The sequence below is a fragment of the Sarcophilus harrisii genome, chromosome 4 (genome assembly GCF_902635505.1).
Source record: "Sarcophilus harrisii chromosome 4, mSarHar1.11, whole genome shotgun sequence".
NCBI classification, from domain to species: Eukaryota; Metazoa; Chordata; class Mammalia; order Dasyuromorphia; family Dasyuridae; genus Sarcophilus; species Sarcophilus harrisii.
In genome coordinates this window covers 354,305,689-354,327,848 of record NC_045429.1, presented here as the reverse complement: position 1 = coordinate 354,327,848, position 22,160 = coordinate 354,305,689, and the positions used below count along the sequence as shown (strand labels likewise).

At 36.8% G+C, this 22,160-nt stretch overlaps 1 protein-coding gene across 14 annotated transcripts in view; it reads left to right on the top strand.

Moving 5' to 3' along the window:
- Positions 1–22,160, top strand: part of ACACA (acetyl-CoA carboxylase alpha) — a 249,149-nt gene that overhangs the window by 182,748 nt on the left and 44,241 nt on the right. For all 14 annotated transcript variants that reach the window (XM_031966554.1, XM_031966551.1, XM_031966547.1 and 11 more), the window contains 4 exons: positions 3,335–3,604; positions 4,717–4,814; positions 6,105–6,225; positions 8,523–8,633. In XM_031966554.1, the coding sequence (XP_031822414.1) occupies positions 3,335–3,604; positions 4,717–4,814; positions 6,105–6,225; positions 8,523–8,633 (600 nt within the window). The remainder of the gene's footprint in view (positions 1–3,334; positions 3,605–4,716; positions 4,815–6,104; positions 6,226–8,522; positions 8,634–22,160) is intronic.

Genomic DNA, 22,160 nt, shown 5'->3' with positions numbered 1-22,160 from the left:
CTACCACAAAAAGAGCTGCTGTAAATATTGTTGTGTATGTGGGCCCCTTCCCCTTTTTTATGATTTCTTTGGAATATAGACCCAGTATTGGCAGTGCTGGATCAAAGGGTTATGTGCAGTTTTATAGCCCTTGTTTTTACCAACTGCTTTCTCCTCTTCTATTCCAGACCTGTTATATATTGGGTGACTGATTAAAATATAATTGAGAAATGTCAAACAGAATGAAAATACAATAGGACCTAATTAATGTTAATATGTAGTTGTCTTTTTTTTTTAATTAAAACTTTTTATTTACAAAGCATATAAATGGGTAATTTTCTCGACAGAAAGAGTGAGAATGTTTGTTATGTTCCACACTCAGTTCTCATAGTTCTCTCTCTGAGTGTAGATGGCTCTCTTCATTACTGCAGAAGTAGAACTGATTTGAATCATTTCAATGTTGAAAAGAGCTACATCCATCAGAATTGATCATCGTATAGTCTTGTTGTTGCTGTGTACAATGATCTTCTGGTTCTGCTCATTTTACTTAGCATCAGGTCATGTAGGTCTCTCCAGGCCTCCTTGAAATCATCCTGCTGGTCATTTCTTACAGAACAGTAATATTCCATAACATTCATATACTATAACTTATTTAGCCATTCTCCAACTGATGGGCATCTATTCAGTTTCCAGTTTCTTTCCACTTAAAAAAGGGCTGCCACAAACATTTTTGCACATGTGGCTTCCATTCCCTCCTTTAAAATCATTTTGCAATATAATCCCAGTAGAGACACTTCTGGATCAAAGGGAATGCACAATTTGATAACTTTTTGAGCATAGTTCCAAATTGCTCTCCAGAATGGCTGGATGTATTCACAATTCCACCTACAGTGTATTAATGTTCCAGTTTTCCCTCATCCCCTCCAAAGTTCATCATTATCTTTTCCTATCAAGGAAAGGTGTGTAGTGGTATCTCAAGAGTTTTCTTAATTTGCATTTCTCTAATCAATAGTGATTTGGAGCACCTTTTCATGTGGCTGCATAGTTTCAATTTATTCATCTGAAAATTGTCTATTGATATCCTTTGACCATTTATCAATTGGAGAATGGCTTGAACTATTGTAAATTTGAGTCAGTTCTCTATGAGGCCTTTATCAGATCTTTTGAATGTAAAAATGTTTTCCTAGTTTGTTTCCCTTCTAATCAAATCTGCATTAGTTTTGTTTGTACAAAAACTTTTTAACTAATATAATCAAAATTTTCTATTTTGTGATCAATAATGATCTATAGTTCTTTTTTGGTCACAAATTCCTTCTTCCTCCACAGGTCTGAGAGATGAACTCTCCTATGTTCTTCTAATTTATTTATAATCTCATTCTTTGTCTAGATCATGAGCCCATTTTGACCTTTTCTTGGTATACAGTATTAAGTGTGGGTCATTATCTAGTTTCTGCCATACTAGTTTACAATTTTCCCAGCAGTTTTTGTCAAATAGTGAATTCTTATTCCAAAAGCTAGAGTCTTTGGGTTTGTCAAACGCTAGATTGCTATAGTTATTGGCTATTTTGTCTTATGAACCTAACCTATTCTATTGATTGACTACTCTGTTTCTTAGCCAGTACCAAATAGTTTTGATGATTGCTGCTTTATAATATAGTTTTAGATCTGGTACAGGTAGGCCACCTTCATTTGCTTTTTTTTTTTTTTTTTTTTTTTAGTTCCCTTGAAATTCTTAACCTTTTGTTCTTCCAGATGAATTTTGATATTTTTTCTAGGTCAGTAAAATAGTTTTCAGAAGTTTGATTGGTATACCACTTAATAAATAGATTAGATAGTATTGTCATTTTTATTATATTTGTTTGGCCTATCCAAGAGCACTTAATATTTTTCCAGTTGTTTAGATCTAACTTTATTAGTGTGACTTTGTTTGTAGTTTTGCTCATATAGTTCCTCACTTTCCTTTGGCAGTTAGATTCCTAAATATTTTATACTATCAGCGGTTACTTTAAATGGAATGTCTTTTTATTCCATTAATAAATGTTGGATTTTTCAGTGATGTATAAAAATGCTGATGATTTTTGTGGATTTATTTTGTAACCTGCAACTTTGCTAAAGTTGTCGATTAGTTCTAATAGCTTTTTAGTTGGTTCTCTGGGGTTCTCTAAGTATACCATCTTATTATCTGCAAACAGTGATAATTTGGTTTCCTCATTACCTACTCTAATTCCTTTGACATGTAGCTATCTTATATATATATATATATATATAACTTTTTATTTACAAGATATATACATGGGTAATTTTTCATCATTGACAATTGCAAAACCTTCTGTTCCAACTTTTCCCTTCCTTTCCCCCACCCTCTCTCCCAGATGGCAAGTTGACCAATACATTATAAATATGTTAAAATATATGTTAAATACAATATATGCATACATATCCATACAGTTAGTTTTGCTGCATAAGAAGAATTAGACTTTGAAATAGTGTACAATTAACCTGTGAAGGAAATCAAAAATGCAGGTGGACAAAAACAGAGGGATTGGGAATTCTATGTAATGGTTCACACTCATTTCCCAGAGTTCTTTCGCTGGGTGTAGCTGGTTCTATTCTATTCATTTGTTTCATCTCGTTGCTGAGGATGGCCAGGTCCATCAGAATTGATCCTCATATAGTATTGTTGTTGAAGTATATAATGATCTTCTGGTCCTGCTTATTTCACTCAGCATCAGTTCAAGTAAGTCTCTCCAGGCCTTTCTGAAATCATCCTGCTGGTCATTTCTTACAGAACAATTAACATGTAGTTTTCCAAGTCAGCACACATTATACATTTGCAGGGAATGGCCTCTTTTCTTTTTGATTTTGTTTTCCCTGCTGTAATTCTTCATTACTCTTCTGTCTTCTTTCTTGTGCTTCTTTCTAGACAGTTTTTGTCTCCTATAGTCCTTCTGCTCTTCCTTTTCACCCAATTCTTTCATTTCTTTTCAGCCCCTCAGGTCCTTCTGTTTGAGTCTTTCTTCCTCATTGAATCCTTCTCTTTGAGTTTTAAGTCCATCTCCTCCTTCAGCTTTTCCTTTACTTCTCCCATATTCCATTTCCTCAAATTTCTGTTCCTCTCTTCCTCCTAGCTTCTCTCTTTTCCCTCCCTTTGTCCTCTTCCTCCCTCCCTTTTTCTCTACTTCTCCTTTCCTGCCTCCAATTCCAAAATCTTTCATTATCATTTTCTCTTTAATTTCATGTCTTTACTTTCTACTTGTTCCCATTGTTCTTACATGGAATTGTTAATATGTTGCAATTGAGATGCAATAGACCCTTGTTTGTTCTTTATTCATGTATTTCCTTTATTCCTTTTCAGATAGGCATGGTGGCTTGGAAAATGACACTCAAGAGTCCCGAGTACCCAGAAGGAAGAGATATCATTGTTATTGGAAATGATATCACCTATCGAATTGGGTCCTTTGGACCTCAAGAAGATGTGTTATTTCTGAGGGCTTCTGAGCTTGCCAGGGCAGAGGGTATCCCTCGCATTTATGTGGCTGCTAATAGTGGAGCAAGAATTGGGTTGGCAGAGGAAATACGTCACATGTTCCATGTGGCCTGGGTAGATCCTGATGATCCTTACAAGGTAAGAATACTAAAATTGAAGGCCAAGGAAGTACAATATAGTAGCAAATAGTTTATGTATAGAATAAGACAGGTAATTTATTGTGATTTGAAAAATTGAAATTTTAGCAATTTGAAACCACAGGTTGAGAAAGGATCTGTGGTTAAAGGAGAGGTCAAGAATTTGTGATTAATGACCAGCAACGGAGATCCCAGATTTCTAATTTCTTTGAATCTGAGTATTTTTTGCATGATTCTTCAAGTATCTCTTTCTCCTCTTCACAGTTGCATTCTCCTGACACTGTTTAGATTTGAGAAGTTAAGATGTAACTATTTAGGAGTCTCTCTGGTTACATCTCTAAAAAGAACTATCATTGAAAGCCAGGGAGTGATGCGTCCTCTGACCATGATAGAAACGAAATGAATGGAATGTGTTAGAAGTTCAGGTTGAAAGCTGTCTTGTTTCATAGGTTAGATGGTCAATGACTAGAGAAAGAATCACTTAGATCTTTCAAAGCAGAACTGGCCATGTTAAGGAAATGGAAATTGAGTGACGCCCATCAATTGGGGAATGGTTGGATAAGTTATGGCACGTGAATGTAATGAAATATTATTATTATTTATTTTTATTTTTATGTTTTTGGAATGAAATATTATTGTTGTATAAGAAATGAAGAGCAAAATGATTTCAGAGAAGCCTGAAGAAACCTACATGAATTGATGCTGAGTGAAATGAGCAGAACCAAGAACAAAATTATGTGACCAAAATTATGTACACTAGATTTAGCTTTTCTTAACAATACAGTGCTACAAGACAATTCCAATAGACTTGGGATGGAAAATGGCACTTACATTCAGAGAGAGATCATCTATGGAGAATGAATGTAGATTGAAGTGTAGTATTTTCACCTTACAAAATGAATTTTGAAAACTATCTTTAATGTATTTGGAAAAATCAAATCAAATACTGTTGAAGAAATAAAAAGAACTGACTATGCAAGTATCATATTAGGCAGTACTTCTCAAAAAGTGATAGGGAAATTTACTGATTGCTTTGGGACAGGCTGCTTAATATATATTTTGCCGCATGTATTGTCCAGGAAATAATGAGTAAAAACCATTTGTGCTTCACAGGGATACAAGTATCTTTATCTGACTCCTCAAGATTATAAGAGGGTCAGCGCCTTGAACTCTGTTCACTGTGAACATGTGGAAGATGAAGGGGAATCCAGGTAAGTGCAGACAGAGTGAGGGATAAGCCTTTGGGAAAAGATGTTGTGTTTTTTTGTTTGCTTGGTGATTATAGTAGTGAATATCAAAGATTTTTGGTTACTGTAGTCACTGCAAAAGTTGTTAAAAAGCCCTGAATCAGAAATGAATTAGGTCATAAATTAGTAACTGTGAAATACTGACTTCTTTGGACATGTTGTGATAAGGATAAAATGCAATATACCAGAATAAAACAATGAAAATTTATATCTGGGAGAGGATTTTTTTTCTACTATTAATGCTCAGGAATACATGAGTGTTTGTGAATGTGTTGGGTATCTTATGAAAGTATGAGCACATCTTTTCTAAAATTAGGACTGCTTAGTCCCAATGCAGTCATAATACAGAAAGTTACCTTCTGGTTTCACTCCTCAGGTAAAAAAAACCTCAGTGAAAATGAATTTGATTGCCTGAAGGGAAACCCTAAATAGAAACTGAGGAGGGATTTGGAAAAGATAAACGCCAAGGGATGTCTAGGAAGTAGATACAAAGCCCCAAGACTGACATTCAGGACACACACAAAAAGAATTGATAGAGAATATAGAAATAAAGAAGGGAACAAAGAAATATCAAAGGAAAGTAGTAAGAGCCTTTATGGTATGTTTATTTATTGTTTCAATTTACAAAAACATACTCAATGCCAAGCCCTCTGAGCACATGTAGAATAGCAATAATATATGCTCACCTTTGCTTTTCAACTTTATAATTTTCCTTCCTGTTATGAGCTTCATTCCCCACCTCCCATTTCCCATTGTCAACTTGTGCTCCCAATCCCCTGTCAATGAGACTAATGACAATCCCACTGGAGCTAGAGGATGCTTTCTGGACCACTTTGACAACATCTCACCTCCACATTCACTTCAGCTGCTCTTTCAAAAGGCCACAGCCAGAAAGTCGTCATTATAAGCCTTCTTCAAGTTTTTGACTTAGAAAGGGCCTTGGGCTAATCTCTACTACTATTTCACTATATTGGAGCTGATCCTTAGAAAATCTCTATTGTTTAATGATAACTGCATGTCATACTAAAGAGTTACTTCTCCCTGTTCTTTCTGAATTAATTAACCTTCTAACAAAGAAGCATAAGGGTATATTGTGAAGTAAGGCAAAAACAAAAGGATTATCAATAAATAAATTAATGAAAAGACGGGTGGTAATTATTAAAAAAATAAAAAAATGCCCCTTTTTTGCAAATTTTTAATAATGATTATTTTGTTTTCTTGGTATTCATAATTTGGTTTGGTTGTATCCAATAGGTATAAGATTACAGATATTATTGGGAAGGAAGAAGGACTTGGAGCTGAGAACCTCAGGGGTTCTGGGATGATTGCTGGGGAATCCTCATTGGCATATGATGAGATCATCACTATCAGCCTGGTAAATCTCTTTGTAGTCAAGATAGGCAATTTTAAAAAAAATTATTAAATTCATCTTATTTGCTGTCATAACCTGAATGGAAGAGGTTATTTTAAACTCCTCAGAGATATCTATCCCAGAAATTTCAGTTTTTGTCTGAATAAAATTATTTTTAAATCCAATTTAAGATGAATTCAAGTTTTAGGTCATGTACATTTTAGATACTCTGTACAAAATTCTCATACCTGTTAATTGTTTGTATATCTATAGCTTACTTGAATTATATTTGTCATGTTAATACAAAGCATAGGTAGTGGGAATAGTTGGTTTCAACATTCATGTTCTCAACTAGGCTACTAGAACAAAACTGATAGCAAAATGGATTGTTGGAATTTTAGCTCTTTTCACTCTTGTTTCTAACTTTGTTATGTTTCTAGTTATGAAATGGGCAAAAGATGGAAAACATGACGAAAAATCAGGGAGTCTGAATGATCCACAAAGTGTTTGATTGAATTCATTTGAAATATTCTGATACTTACCTATTTCATTTTCTAGAATTATAGCATCTCAGAGTTGGAAGGGATTCTTAGATGTCATGTAGTCTCATTTTTAGCATTCAAAAAATTCCCCCTCTCAGTGCCTAGCCAAGTGGTGATTGCCTTCTACTTAAAGCCCTCCACCAGAATAGAGTATTTCATTTCGTTTTTGAATAACTTTTAATTGTTAGCAAGTTTTCACTTTCATCGAGTCAAAGTCATCCTTCCTCAAACTTTTAACCATCACTTTTGATTTGGATTGAGAGGAGAGGGGGGGGGCAATTAAAACAAATCAAATCATTGTTCCACAAGACAACCCCTTCCTACACTTGGATTGCTATTATATCTCCCTTTCTTGCTTCTGTTTTCCATGCTGAACACTTCCAGTTTCTTCTGCCAATCCTGGCATGGTTTCAAGTCCTCTTACTATCTTTGTTGTATTTTGTTGGATGAACTCCAACTTAACAATCTCCTTCCTAAAATGTGACAGCAAAATTGAACATAGTATTATAGATATTAGCTGACTAAGGCAGAATATAGAAGTGTTATAACTTATTTTATTCTGGACATTATGTTTCTACTAATACAATCTAAGATCACATTATCTTTTTCAGCTAATATGTCTGTAGTACAGCAAAACCCACAGTTCTTTATCATGCAAACTGGTTTTTTTTAGGAGTATTTTCCTGCTAATATACTTATAGGTGATCTTTTTAGACCTGTAAAGTCTGGTACTTTACATTTATCTCTTAAATTTCATTTGTTTCAATTTGGTCCATTTTTCTAAAGTCTTTGAGAAAAAGTCTTTTAAAATTTTAGTTCTATCATTTGACATTAGCCACCTATCTAAACTTTGTGTCATCTACAAATATGATCTTCATGGAAGTTATTGTTTATAATGTTGAACAGAAAAGGACCCAAGCCGCACCCAATTAAATTCCTTTAATATCTTCTTCTAACAATCATCTCTCTTTAGGCAGTGATCATGCAATCAATTTTCAGTTAGCTTAACTTTTCTATATTTAGGATATATTTGTCTTTTTGTCTTCAAATGCAAATTCTCCCTTCTTGTCCTGTTTTTATGATAACCGACAATGACTTAGGAGCAACGTCTTCAAGTTTTTTAAAGACCCTGAGATGGTAGTTTGTTTTTGTTTTTTGGATTTTTTTTTAGGCAATTGAGGTTGTGACTTTCCCAGGTCACATAGCTAGGTAATGTCAAGTATCTGAATCTGAATTTGCACTCAGGTCCTCCTGATTCCAGGGCAATAGTTCTGTCCAGTGCACTATCCAGGATCCCATGAGATGGTAGTTCTGTAAGCCAGTGACCTGAAATTATTTGCAGCAACTGGATGTTCTCTTGCCAGTCTTCAGTTATGGTTTCAGTGACCCATTAACCAATTTTATCATATATTTTCAGTCTGAAGATCATTTCCCTTAGGTTAGAAACCCTTAACATATAAGAAAAGAAGAGTTAATTGACTTAGGGAACATTGTCTTATTTTGTATTGTCATTATTCCGTTCTCTATTTCTGATCTTTTTTTGTTATCTTGAGTTTGTTGAAAGTCATAGCTTTTTTTGTGCTTCATTGTTCCTGACATTATTGCCTCTTTACTCGGAATAAGAAATTCACTTTTGATTATTATTATAAGTAGAACATACAAAGAAATGCCCTATGTCTGGTAATGTCTTTTTGCTGTCTAAATATCAGTGTTCCCATAAACTGACTTGTAGATCCCAAATGTCTAATATATGTGTTGGTTTTTTCCCTCCTCTCTAAGGTAACTTGCCGGGCCATTGGAATTGGAGCTTATCTAGTCCGATTAGGACAGAGAACCATCCAGGTTGAGAACTCCCATTTGATTCTGACGGGAGCAGCAGCCCTCAACAAAGTAAGTTCATTAGGTTTGTGAGGCTTTTTTGGTGTTGGATATACATTCTCAATTTAGTTTGAGAGTGTGTGTGTGTGTGTGTCTGACTGTTTCTGTGTACCCTTGTGTGAGTATGAATGCTGATAAATTATCTTTTTTCTTATACCTGTTGGTTTTCTGGAAAAGCCTAAAATTTCATTGAAGTGGAAGAGTGACTTCTATCCCCCATTTCTCTAATCAATATGTGTTTTAAATGGGAATTGATATGTGCTTATGAGTCTTGAAGTTCCAGGACAGAGGAAACTATGCTTGTTGCTCTGAGAATATGGGAGATACCAGGATGTTTAAAAATTTTTATACTTCAGCCAAATTATTAATTTCTACATGTCCTACATTTATCTCTCCCTGTTCTTCCTTTCTTTCCCTGATTCATCTATTCCTACAATTGCATTCTTTTCATTGCCTTTCTTCTTCAGCATCATGATTCAGTTTTTTATTTACATGAAGCCAGATGCTTTGCTTTTCACATTTAGATCTTTTGTTCTTTCAAAGTAATAACAATGTCAGTGTCTGTCTTCTGTCATTTAGGTCTGGGGGCCTGTTCTGTTAGCTTACATAACATGACTTAGGGTGACCTTTGTATGTTTTAGGTTGAAAGATGAGGACATACAATCTTCTCTACTCCCCCACCCCCACCCCTTTAAATGACACCTGTCCACTGTACAGAGTATGTTTACAAAAGTATAGATCTATAGGAAGGTTTTCATGCTGGGTGAAGAGGGTGCTGTGGAGATTGATCCTCTCTCAGCCTTTTAGCTTGATAGTGCCTTTTAGCTTCCAGGTAAACATGCAGTTTTTCACATTGAAAAGAATAGCTAATATATTCATTTCCTATAAGGAAATAGTATGAAAGGATAAACGAATGCATACAAAGCAAGAGTGGTTCTGGCTTTCTCAGGAGATCTCAGATACCTGATGTGCCTCCCTTCCTCCTCCCCCACTTTGGTATGGTAACCTTCTACAGTCTTTCTCCCAGCACAAATTCAGAAATTTTTGGTCTTCTACAAGGAGCCCTGCAGGGAACTGAGTCTTCTGGAGAATAATGTGAAGTAGTTGATATTTGGAGATTCTCTAATATGATTTAAGTTTCAATTGATAGCAATAGAAAAGGATCTTTTCCACTGATTCCTTTTGAGAATATACTAGTGAACACTTGTTCTCACTGGTTTCTCAAAACAGAGTCTGTAAGGTGAGATTTTGGGCAAGAAGCTATGTGTTTTATATTGGCCTGTTTACAGAAAGTCCATGCTAAGAAGATAGATGCAGGTAACAGAGCAAACCTTACTGACTTTCTCTTTTGGGGTATAGCCTGGAAACAAAAATTATATGTTAGTACTACGGGAGGAAATTCCTGTAGGGGGGAAAATGGCTGAGAGCCTTACATTTTTTTTAAAAGTTACTTCCCTGTGATGAGAAAATGATGAATGTCAAAGAGAATCGTAAAATATCCTTTTCCCTTGAGATTATGTTCAAACTACATCCATACCCATGAAGTTAATTTCCAAAATGTGATCTTTTACATTGGATTTTATTTCCCCCTTCCTCCCCCCTTTCTTTCTAATTGGAGATTCTTATAGAAATTAAAGGTAATTATTTGCCTTTTGTACTTCATCACTGCTATAAAACATTTTGTACTATTTATAAAAATCTGTTGACTGAACTCTTCCATATTAGTTGATTATATTCACTTTCTCTCCAGCCCATAGTGTTAAAGGAAAAATCTAGTTGCAGGGGGAAAAGACAGGGTGCAGCTAACCCTTCCCCAAGGATAGCTCACTTCTACTGAAGACTAGGATCATTACTTGCTGAAGACTGAAGGAGTTAGATCTGGAGCTCCTCCTTCTCCTGTGAAGGCCTCACCCTCTGTGTTCAGGGTTTCTCAGCTCTCTTTTACTGTTAGATAAGTCCTTTCTTGCAAATTCATGAAGACTGTCCTTATGATCAGTCCTTTTATCTACCTTGTGTGAAAAAAGAAAACTTTCACATCTACACCTTTACATTTGTTCCCTCTTGTGCAGTGTCTTGTCCTCTTTGTGCTGTCTGTCAGTGTGTGTGTCTGTCCTTCAGTGTGTGTGTGTGTGTGTGTGTGTGTGTGTGTATGTGCATATGCATCCTCTCTTCTCTCCTCTCATTGCTTTCTGTCTCCTCCCTCCCTCCCCCAACTTCTTCATGTAAAGGTGTCTCAGGTCCCCCAGTGTCTGTGTATCTTTGTATATCTGTATTTCTGTGTCTCTGACTTACAATGGAGCCTTTTTTATTTTTGTCTCATCACTTCTGTTCTTGACAGGGGTGTACATATGTGTGTAAAACCCAGATATATGGGGCATGTGCAGGCTTTTAGACCATATGTGTTTCACTTCCACTTTTTCAAGTCTTTATCTTTTACAATATATATTGGGTAAAGGCTTGGAAGATGGGGTTCACAGAGGTTGTATTTTTTTTTAAATCTATGTTGGGATACAGGTTGGAAGATGGGGTACACAGAGGTTGTATTTAAAAAAAAATCTGGTGTACTCGTGCACATGCTGATCCCTTGACCCTCTTGAAAATGGAAATAATGATAATGTGAGTCTCCTGACTGCATCAAAGTATCAGCACATCAAAAGCCAGGAGGCATGAAATGCAAATGATAAAGTGAAAGCAGATGGATTGTGCATGATCGCCTGATGCCCAATGAATTTTAAAAGGTGCTGGTTTGCAGGGGGGTAGGGAGTGGGGGGTTCTGAAATAAACACGTTATCCCTGCAATTTTTTTTGTTCCTGACGCTCACTCCTGACAATATTTTTTCACACTTGAGTGAGCACCCACTCCATCTCTCTCTCTCTCTCTCTCTCTCTCTCTCTCTCTCTCTCATCTCCCTCCTCTTCCCCCCCACGGTACACGTCTCAGGTCATGTCGTCGCAGCTCCGGTGGAAATAATAAGATATAAACCACGAGGTTGTTATTTGCATAGAAATAGCATGGAGCCCCGGGCAGCATGGGAGAAGGACACAGAGATCATTTGTCTAAAATTTTAATGAAAACTTTTGCTGAGGCAGAGATTTTTTTTTTTTTTTAACTTTCTCCATACCCCCTCACCCCACCCCTCTTTTTCCTTGTCAGTTGCTTAACATGGTACGATTTGAAGTGAAAGAGTTGACATGCTGCATATTATACTGCTGGAATACAGTAACATGTAAATTTCAATTTGTTCCTTTTTTAATAGAAGTGGAACTGGAGAGACTTGCATTCCCAATTTAATGCATTGCATACATGCTTCAAGCCTTTATAGCTACACTCCATCTCAATGCACACCTGATGTTCCTAGTCCTTAGCTGACCTGTTTTTAATTAGTTTGGATCTTTATGCCTTTGCTTCTAAAGACATTTTACTTTGAAAAAGACTTCTTTTTGTAACACAACAGTAAGTTGCCTGAAAAATGTAAATATTCAGTTTATTTTCTATTTTTACTTTGAATAATTTAGTCCTTTTTCACATGATATTATTTTGCTGTTAGATCTTTTGTTCTGAGATCTGAACGTTCTTTCATAATGAATAGTTTTATTCCCTTTGGTTTCTGGTCCCTATATTTGTGTATTATTTTCTTTTTTGTCTTTTTTCCCCCCCTGCTTGAATTACTTAAGAAAACTGCAAAATATTTCTAAGATACATAGACCTATGTTCTAGTTAATGAAGGCAGCAGATTCAATACTCTTAAATATCTAGATGGCCCTCTGTTTGATTAAAATTATGATTAACTATTGTTTGTTATTTAATTGTTTTCAGTTATGTTGCTTTATCTGGATTTTCTTGGCAAAGAGTTTGACGTTTCTTTCTCCAACTCATTTGACAGATGAGGAAATTGAGTCAAGCAGGGTGATTTGTCCCTGTGTACAGAGTTTCTGACGTCATCATACATATGAGTGTTTATGATTCCAGTTCTGTTGCTCTATTCACAGTTTCACCTTAATGGCCTGATGGACTGTTTTCAGGCTTGAAAGTTTCCTACTTTCTGGTTGAGGCCTTGAGGGAAAGAATCATGATTACTATAAGTGAACATAATTAGAATTAGAAACAGGACATTTGTCCCGTGAATTTCTGCTTTGTGCAGACTTACTCATGCTAAACTTTCGTAAAGTCTGATAAAACTAAGTGGTCTGAATGTTTTTCTTTTTTGCCTCAAATCATCCTAAGAATGATGTTATAGGTAAACAGACTTGCTTACCTGTTACTCTCTGTGGCTGTCATCCAGAAAAGTAGATCAGAGATATCTAGTCCCCTAGGATTATAGGCTGTGGACAGCAGGCTACTTGGGTGGTATGTATAGAACCAGAAGAGCTGCTTAGTGAGTCATGCTGTCTTGAGGAAGACCCTCACCTCTCCACTACAGGGGAATGAGGGAAGTTTATAAAAAGGAATAAAGCCCTCATATCTCCCTTTTACTCTTAGAGAGTCCATTCACAAGCTTGGCCTGCCTGTTGACTGGTCCAGAAACTTGAACTTTATCCTTTTTTTGACCTGGGCTAATTCACTGTGCAGATATATACCACAAAAACTTTAACCCTACTGTAGCCCAGAAGTCTGAATCCAAGTGTTTTACTACCATCATCATTCCATAGGCCTGTATCATTATTCCTGACTTTTTGGAGCCTAAATGTCTCACAAGTCAAGAGGAATTGGTTAAGGTTGATATCTCCCTCTCTCTCTCATGGCAGCGGATTTAGAAATAGAAATTACTTTCTGTGACACTCATGGATCACAGGTTCTTTTTCTAGAGACCCAGAATAGCTCTAAGGTAGCTTCTTTGTGATGGGTACCTCAGAGTTCCCATTTATCTTTCAGCAAATGTCAGCTTTTCCTTCTATTGAATCAGCTAGAACCACAAGGATTAGATGTTGAGTGTGATCGGTCTGTGGGCAACAGTAGGTGGCAATTCTTTAGATATTGTTTCTTATACTTCAAGCTGGCAAGCCACTTCCATCTTTAGGCCTCAGTTTTGTCATCTGTGTTTTGTGACCATGTATGTCACTGTCATTTTAATTTGTTGTAGTTAATATGTAGAATGCTGGAGTGCTCCTCGTCAATGGATTGTTTGCTAGAATTTGCAGCATTGTACTGTGGCACAGGGTACTGAAACCAAAGCCAGAAGTTCTTAGGGATGAGGGCAAGGAATGGATTGGGGTCAGGGTAGAGGAGGAGGGAGTGAAAAGACATTAGTTGTTTATAAATGCTGGTACTCTGAAAAGAAAGAACAGACTGGCTCCAGGCAATTGTTTTGTTTTTATTCATCTGGTATATATTCATTCTCCCACTGTCCAGTTCTAATGTTTGCTTTCCTTTAAAGATAATAATGTAGAATACATAAGCAATTCCCCAAACTAAGGATTTTTTTTTTTTTTTCACAGCATTTTGACTGTCAAGTTTTGTGAAGGTTCTTTGATCCTTGAGGTCACACTTCTGATTGGAATATAGTATTCTCTTACAAGATTCAAAGAATAAGTTTGTAGATTCTGTAATCACTGTTTCTCTGAAGGTTAAAAAAAGGCAAAACTTCTATATAGTCTCCAAAATAAATTTTAAATTGAAGTTCTTATTTGTGCACTGTAAGTAGGTTTTTACTTCCCTTATGCATACTATCTCAAGATAATCAACATACTTTGACAAAGCCATTAACATGAAAGGTACCATGTTGTGTCATGATAGGGTAGTATATGTGTCAGTCATTTGCTTATAAAAAGGTCCCCAAGGACTTGTTGATACAATAGCCTATAATCACTCTAAGGATCAGTCCAGCAATTTGCATTTTTAAAAGTCCCTAACAACCTATTCTGACAATAGATAGTCCCAGCACTCCCATGCCTCCAGATGGGATCTCTGTTTTCTAAAAAGCATTTTAGCTGTTTCTTTGAATGTTCCTACTTCTGACTGTAATACTAAAGTCTTGGAAAGGATTACATACTTCCATCTCTGAACACAAGATGTAGATGGATCCTACTGTTTGATTCTTTGGTTTTTCTGTTCTCTGTTTGCTAGGACTTTCTTTTTCTGTATTGAGTGACCAGATTTCTTTCTACTTTATCAAATATTCCATGGAATTTGGAATTCCATAGCACACAGGTTTTTGTATTTTTTGAAAGCCATTTTCTAAAAATGCAGCTTGGAATTTTAGGTACTAGCAGGTTCACCTGCCATCTGCTTTTTATCTTGTCCTTATCATAGTACTCTGGCTTGGATTCTTTAGGTAAAATAACTGCTATTCAGAGTAGTATCATGGCAGTTGACTTTGCTGTCTTATTTGGAATACTCTAGGAATATGCTAGGTGTATGTTATTGGATATATCCAAAGCAGATTCTTATCTATGCTGAGGAGTAGATCCTGAGAGCAAGGAGTCCTTTGGAAGCTTGCCATAGATATGAATGTTTGACATAGAAACTTAATATATTTGGTACCTTAATTAGACAGGAAATTTCAAATTTATTTATGTTTCAAGTTTTATGTTTTCTAAAATAAAGTGTAGTATATTAGTCTGCTATTTTTTTTAACTTTATACATACCAAATAGTAATGGAATATACTTTATACCAGTTTGTAACCAATAATCCATGTTAAAAATGGTTTGAAAAATGATTCATATTGTATACATTATTTACATTTAGAGAAAGAATTTTGAATCCTGATAGTAGATCCTAGTATGAAGGTGATATTGGGTTCTTGCTGACTTTGTTAAAAGGTAGGACCTTCCAATCTGGAAAGATTTAGAGAATAGTTTCAGTTATGAATTGTATATCTGTTGTCTAAGAATCAGGTATCTACTAAATGACCCATTTGTTTATTTTGCCATACAGTCTACTAAAGCTTGGGAGGGAATGGCTTCTAGCCCACTGAAATCATGGATTCTCCATTTATTACACATGAAAGCAGTCAAGTCACTTCATTGTGAGGTTCATAATAAAATTTCTCTTTTTATTTTATATCCTGTTTGTAGGGGGTCATATATGGACTATTCACTTTCTGACATTCTGTGTTCATAGACTTGTTATCTTTACAGAAATTTAAAATTAAAACAACTTCAAAAATTTAAGAATTTCTCTCTGTTTTGTGAAAATGTTCCATGCAATCTCATTAATCCTCAGAATAGTATGTACTAATAGATTCTCCTGTCCCGAGACTTCTTTTTTTGGATAGCATCCTTACTTTACTGTAATCATCTGTGGGATTCAGGGTTTCTGAGCATGGAGGAGAGTAGTCCTGTCTTTCTGAGGAAACTAGACTGCTCAGAAACTTGACTCTTGGCCAAGTTTTCTTCTGAAAGTGGGTTTACTTATAAAACTATTTAGCTCACTAGGTACCCATGTTTCAGGGATAGTTATTTCAGGAAGCAGACTTGTATGGCTGAAACATGCATTTGCCTCAGATGGCCTATTGCATGCTGGTTATTCCTTGTGCCTCTACAACTGAGCATTGTGGAGAAGAAGAAATGCCCTTTGCAGGCAAGTTTGGTTGCCTGTAGTGTGTCCTCTTCCTACTGTCTCCAGCCTTTCTCCTGATTTCTTCACCTGGGTGCTCTTGGAGGGGGTTGACTAGTATTCTCCCTTAGTTGGAGTAGCTTTAGTTTCAACTGCTTTCCAGTCAGTCAACAAGCATCATGGAATGCCCTTAGGATCCAACTCTGTTATGCACCATATGCTGAATGGCCTTTTCCCTTTGCTTTTTCTTCACATGTTCATTGCTTTGGATTCCCAGTTCAATATCCACTTAGTGTTTTTTCCCCCAGCCTAAGGCCCAGGTTAATTAGCTTCCTACCCCCACCTCCTAGGAACGAAAAAAAAAAACAAAACAAAAAACTCCCAGATTCCTCTAGCAGTGTCTGCTCTTGGATTTGCAGTCAGTAGCCATCTCCAATAACCATCAGGCTGTCAGCTTTGCAGCTCCCCTCCACCTCCCACTTCCCCCATCACTCACTAGAGGAAAAAGAGAGCCAGAGCAGGAGCTTGAAATATATCATGCAATAGTGTATCATGAATTTGTTGTGAATCACAGTGGTGAAGCAGGTTTATTTATTTCTGAGACTTTAAATCAATACAAAGTAGGTCTCTTAGTTCTGAAGCTGGGATGGAGTGTGAAAAAATGAGCCCATTGTACTCTTAAAACTTTGGGGAAAGGAGATGACAGCTATATAATTCCATTTACCAGGCACTAGGGGCTTTAATGTGAAGGTGACAGGGAGCTCTTTGTGCATTTAGAGCACCATATCTTCTAAATAAAAGATCTGTAGACTTGATAGTGGAGCATAGCTCTGAGTTTAATAATCTCCAAGCATTAGACCAAGCCAATATGTTCCCAAGTCAGAGAGGTCCCCCCCGAACACTCATAAATTAAAAGTGCAAGAACTGCACACGTTGATAGATTAGAAATGCAAGGACTCCAGTCTGTTTCGAGGAGGAACACAAACCTGAGCAGAGACTGTGTGCTCAGGCCGCTGTGTGAATATGATAAAGACCGAAAAAACTAGTCTGCTAAGAAACCCGACTCCTGGCTGTTCATCATTCTTGGGAGTACTTCCCGTGCTGGGCTCCAAATCTTGACCATGTCCCCTCTTGCCCGTATTGGCCATTATCACATGGTCTAATCAACTAATGTACACAGTCAGATATATTGGATTATGAAGGCAGAAGCCTTAAGAGCTGTTTAGCTTGAATCACAGATGGCAGACCTAGCTGGCCTTCCTATTCTTTGACCATTCTCTTACTTTAATGCTGAAGTCTTTTCAACTTGGGTATGCAGGAACAAAATGATGATATCAGGCCATTTGGAGAGACACTCCCAATTTAAAGTTTTGCCATAAGAGAAACCAAGACCAGTGAAACAGTGTCAGCCTGTTGAATGTTTTGATTTTCTGTTTGTAAAGCATCTTCCTTCCAGAAAAGTAGATATATACTCAGCACAAGAGCTTTCATAGATGTGACTTCATATTATGTCGACTCATTCACTTAAAAACAGCCCAAATAAAATTCTAAAAAAGTAAAACTATGATCTTGACTCTTTGGGACAGACCATCACCACTGGGATTAGCATTAAGAATTAGAAAATAGAGCAGTTGTCCCAGATAGCTTTGACACAAAAGGCTGCACTAGTTTCCCTCATTGTGCCATATAGATACACATTAAGAATGACCCAAAGCAAATGAGGTCTAGAAATTAGAGTCAACTTTTTTTCATGGAATATAGGCATTTTAAAATTTAAAAGGCATTTTTAGTGGATACCCATTGTGTACAAAATTCTACTAAGCACTGTGATTCATCAAAGATGCTCCCACCCTCAAAAAAGCTTATAATCTGGTGGAGGAAAACAAGTATAAGAATGGTACAGTGGTTGTATTAATGTAGTGAAATAGAGAATTCTTATTTTAATGAGTAAATAGTTCCAGGAGTTACAGAAGTAAACATCATTCTTCCTATAGGAAGCTGTTAACTATAGCAAATATTCATGTGTCCATGCCTACTTTGCATTGAGCAAGAGCAACTGTTGTACTGTCTGATTATTAGGATCCTTTCCAAGTTGAATACCTAGATCAGTTCGAGAGACTCTATATAATATGATTCCAAGACTGGGAATAATTTCTCCTCACCCCCGAATCTCCAGATTTGGCTGTAGGCTGTTGTGAACACTCTGATGTCTTCAGCTAAATGAACAGTTTAAATCCATCCCTATGATGAGTGATTTCTTCTGGCAGCTTTTATTCTCTCCAGAAGCCAAATCTTTTCTCATGCATTTGGCAGGAGGCAAACATAAACTAACATGCTGCTTTCCCTTGTTCTTTACTTTAAAAATGAGTCCCTGCTCTCCACCCATTCCCTGTTCCCCATTCATCCCCACTGTCCTCCTGTCACCTAAACCTCTTCTTCATTTTTTTCCCCCCTGAATCTGGGTTCTCAGTGAACAGAGACTGGGGATAGGGTGGGGATGGGAAGTTTCTAAGTGCTCATGGTCAGTGATCTGGTCACTTTTCTGTTAAATGCTTTCTCTCTCTCTACCACTGGTGGTACAGATTCTCTGCCAAATTGTCTCTTCATCATGTGTGATTGGATCAGAAAATTGCTGCTCACCGGGAAATTTCTGACCTTAGTATGAATGTCCATGAGTCCAGCTGTGGCTCTCAAGTCATATGCTATCCCCACTTACCTCCAACTGTATGTTATTGAGCTTTTCTCCTCACAAGGCGACCCCTGGACCCTCACCTCTCCAGGTACTAGATCACTGGCTCGCCACGTGAGAGGTTTGTGACTTCATGACAATGTGTTAAGGTGTTACACCAAGCATAGATTTCTCTCCCTGGACTCACCCTCGGCTTTTATGATGTTGCTGGCAAAGTGCCCTGTTTGCAGCTCCCCTAAATATGAAGTTCTATCAGCCATGGTCTTGTCTCCCCAGAGATTTAGTTCTGTTTCACCCTTGGACATATTCCTGGAGAAACATTTACACAGTATTATGTGCTATACCACTTAAAATTGTTAATTGGAGATTGAATTACTTGTCAGCTTTTAAAAATGTAGTCCTTTCAGGTCAGGGAGGAGGATGTTAGCAGCACTGAGTGGATGAGCTATTATTCTTCCCCCTCCCCCTCTCTCTCTTACCCTCTCTTCTTTCTTCTCTTAGCTATATTCTACTACTTTTCTTCCCTTTGTTTACCTCTTTTTCTTCTTTTATTCCTTTTTTCTCTTTCTGCCTCGTATTTTCTTGTCTTAGCTTTCCCTTTCCATTCTCCTTTTGTTTCAGTTTCTCAGGAAGCTGGTAGATTGTAGTAACTTTAACCTATGAATCATCGATGGGATGTCCTGATAGCAGTTCTCCAGAATGTTTATAAAAATGTTCCTCATGGTAATGAAAAAACCTTGCCAAGGAGGTACAGAATAGAGGCCTACCATTATAATGTAGTTTTTGGAATCCCCTTGCCCCAAATCTCTCTCTATCAAAAATATTAGTGTTAGAAGAAGAGTTTTCCTCCTCCATGCATATACATGGAGGAGGAAATGATGAAATGAAATTTCATGATAAGATGGAATTTCAGCATTTCATTTTTTTGTTCCACGTATGTTAATTGTTATCACCCTGCTTACCAATACTTAAGGTATCTACAGACTTCTTTATAAAGATGCTTGTGCACAGGACCATATTCTTATTTCTTCCCACCCACCAGTCCTTTGGGTGTTTTGCTTCTTTGTAAAGAGAAAGATGATTACAAAATAAGCTGGGCTAAGTTACATCTGTGTTCCTTTGTAAATATATTCTTGGCACCATGGTACCTTTGCTGACAGACATACTACTGACAAGTACATACTACACTCATTCAGTATCATAGTGATTTCATTTGCACAGAACCTCACAACACTTTGCCACTTCAGTCAGATGTCTGGATCGCTGGGGAAAGGAAGAACGTGTTTATCTTGATCTCCAAAAAGGGATTTAAAGGAGAAAGCAGGCGGTATATTAGGCTGTTTTCATTGCCTGTCAGCTGTGGTAAACCTTAGCTGTCTGCAGTGTCTCTAGATAAGTAGCAACATCAGCAGCTGCCTTTGCATGTATGTATGTCTGCATTAGTTTGCAAGAGGCTTCTTACAGTTGTAGAGTCTTGGAATGTTCCTTAGGGTCTTTGAGGGAACCACTTAGCACATATTTTGTGATTTGACTAACAGCTAGTGTTCTCTCTGTGCCCTTTTTTCACAAGCCTGCCAACAGTGGTTGAAATGCCCATTTTAATTTAGAGCTTATATTGAGCATTGGAGAGGAGGAGCCCTTCTTTTCTTAAGCTATATTCTCTCTTCATATGTTCCTAGGTTCAGGGAGTGATTCACAAGAGAATCTGTTGTGGCATTTGTCCAAAAAAAAAAAGATTGTTTCATGGTAATGTCCAAATAAAGTACTGATTTCCATTTGGCTATTTTTGCTGTCAGTAGCCTCTTAGTATTATAACAGTGATGATAAATTCATACTTTAAAGAAGACTTTATGGTTCATCAAGTTATTATGTCCAAAGCCTATAGATGAGGAAACTGAGGCAGAGAGTTCGTGTCTTGCTAATGCAATGCAAATCTAATAAATGCCACAACTGGGGTTTTCTGATATTCTCTTCATGACTATTCATTGTGTATTCTCCCTGTACCTAGCACTGCTCACAAATGTGAGCAGGTTGCTGGTGATAATGACATGAAATAAAAAAAATTTTTTTGTTCTTACAGAAAAGAAAGCATTCCAAATTACTTAATAAGCATTAAGACAAATATGTAAATAGTTAAATTAGAAATAAGTGAAATTTATCCTTTTAATGAGCTGTTGTTGAAAAGAGTGCTGAGTTCCTTCTTTGTAAGTGGACTACCTTTGATCAGGAAGTTCTGGCTATGTTTTAGACTTTACTGTAAATGCTGACTAGAGGCCATAGATTGAAAAAAATCTGGTTTTGGAGGTAGGCAAAAGGGATTGTATCCTAGACCTGATCCAACCATCTTGGTTTGAGCTTTTCTCATGAGGTATTTTAACATCACTAAAACCACTTGAGTCAGCAATGACCCCCATAAATCACAAATTCCCTCATTCTGGCAGACTACCTTTAGATCATGCAGTAGTCTAAGATGGACTGCTCTCTGTGCCAGTTTTGTCTTGGTCTTTTATTAATAGGGACAACTGCTGGCATATGGAGGTGGCTTTTGGTTTATGCTTTTAAATTTTAGATCTGTAAGATAACATTTTAGAGGGAGCCCTTGTACCTTCCATTATCTGATTCAGAGAGAGCTTTCTTTTCTTTCTCCTTATTCCCCAATTCCAAAGACTATTTGGTCACTGTATGTCATTGTCTGTGACTTATCTTGACAAATACTTTTACTATCTCTCCATTAATTGGTCTCATTAATACTAGAATCAAGAGAATTTCCCATTTTGCCTAATACCGTCCCCATCCAGAAATAATATTCCTGAGTTGTTGTTCTTGCTGAACAGAGAGGCAAAAGTACACTGTCTTCTTCAGAGTTTTTTGTTGAAGCAGTAGAATCTAAAGTCTTAACCCCTGATAGAACATGTGCTTAGATGCTATATTCTGTTTCTTCAAAACAGATCACAGGTGTTAAGAGTATATTGCCAAGAAGTCAAAAGCTCAAGGGAAGCTTTCCATAGAAGGTGTTCTTAAGTAAATGGACCCTAGTCTGATTATGTCCACATATTCCTGATATCTATCATTGCTCTTCTATTTTGAGGTCTTGTAAGATTCTAAGATATTCTGCATTAGCAGGACTTTGAGATTGTTCTGCGGGTAGTAAGCATGTCTGAGAATCCTAAGAAGTGACCATAAATCTAGTCTTCCCAGAGGAAGGAATGGAGCTCTATAGTTTCTCCCTTTTATTCTTTCTCCCCTTTTATATTTTTATTTTTAATAATTAAAAATATTGATGATCACATTTAATGGCTTCTAAGAAAAAGGCATTTTGCCCCAGAACAACTAGTTTTGGGCCACCAGGTTTA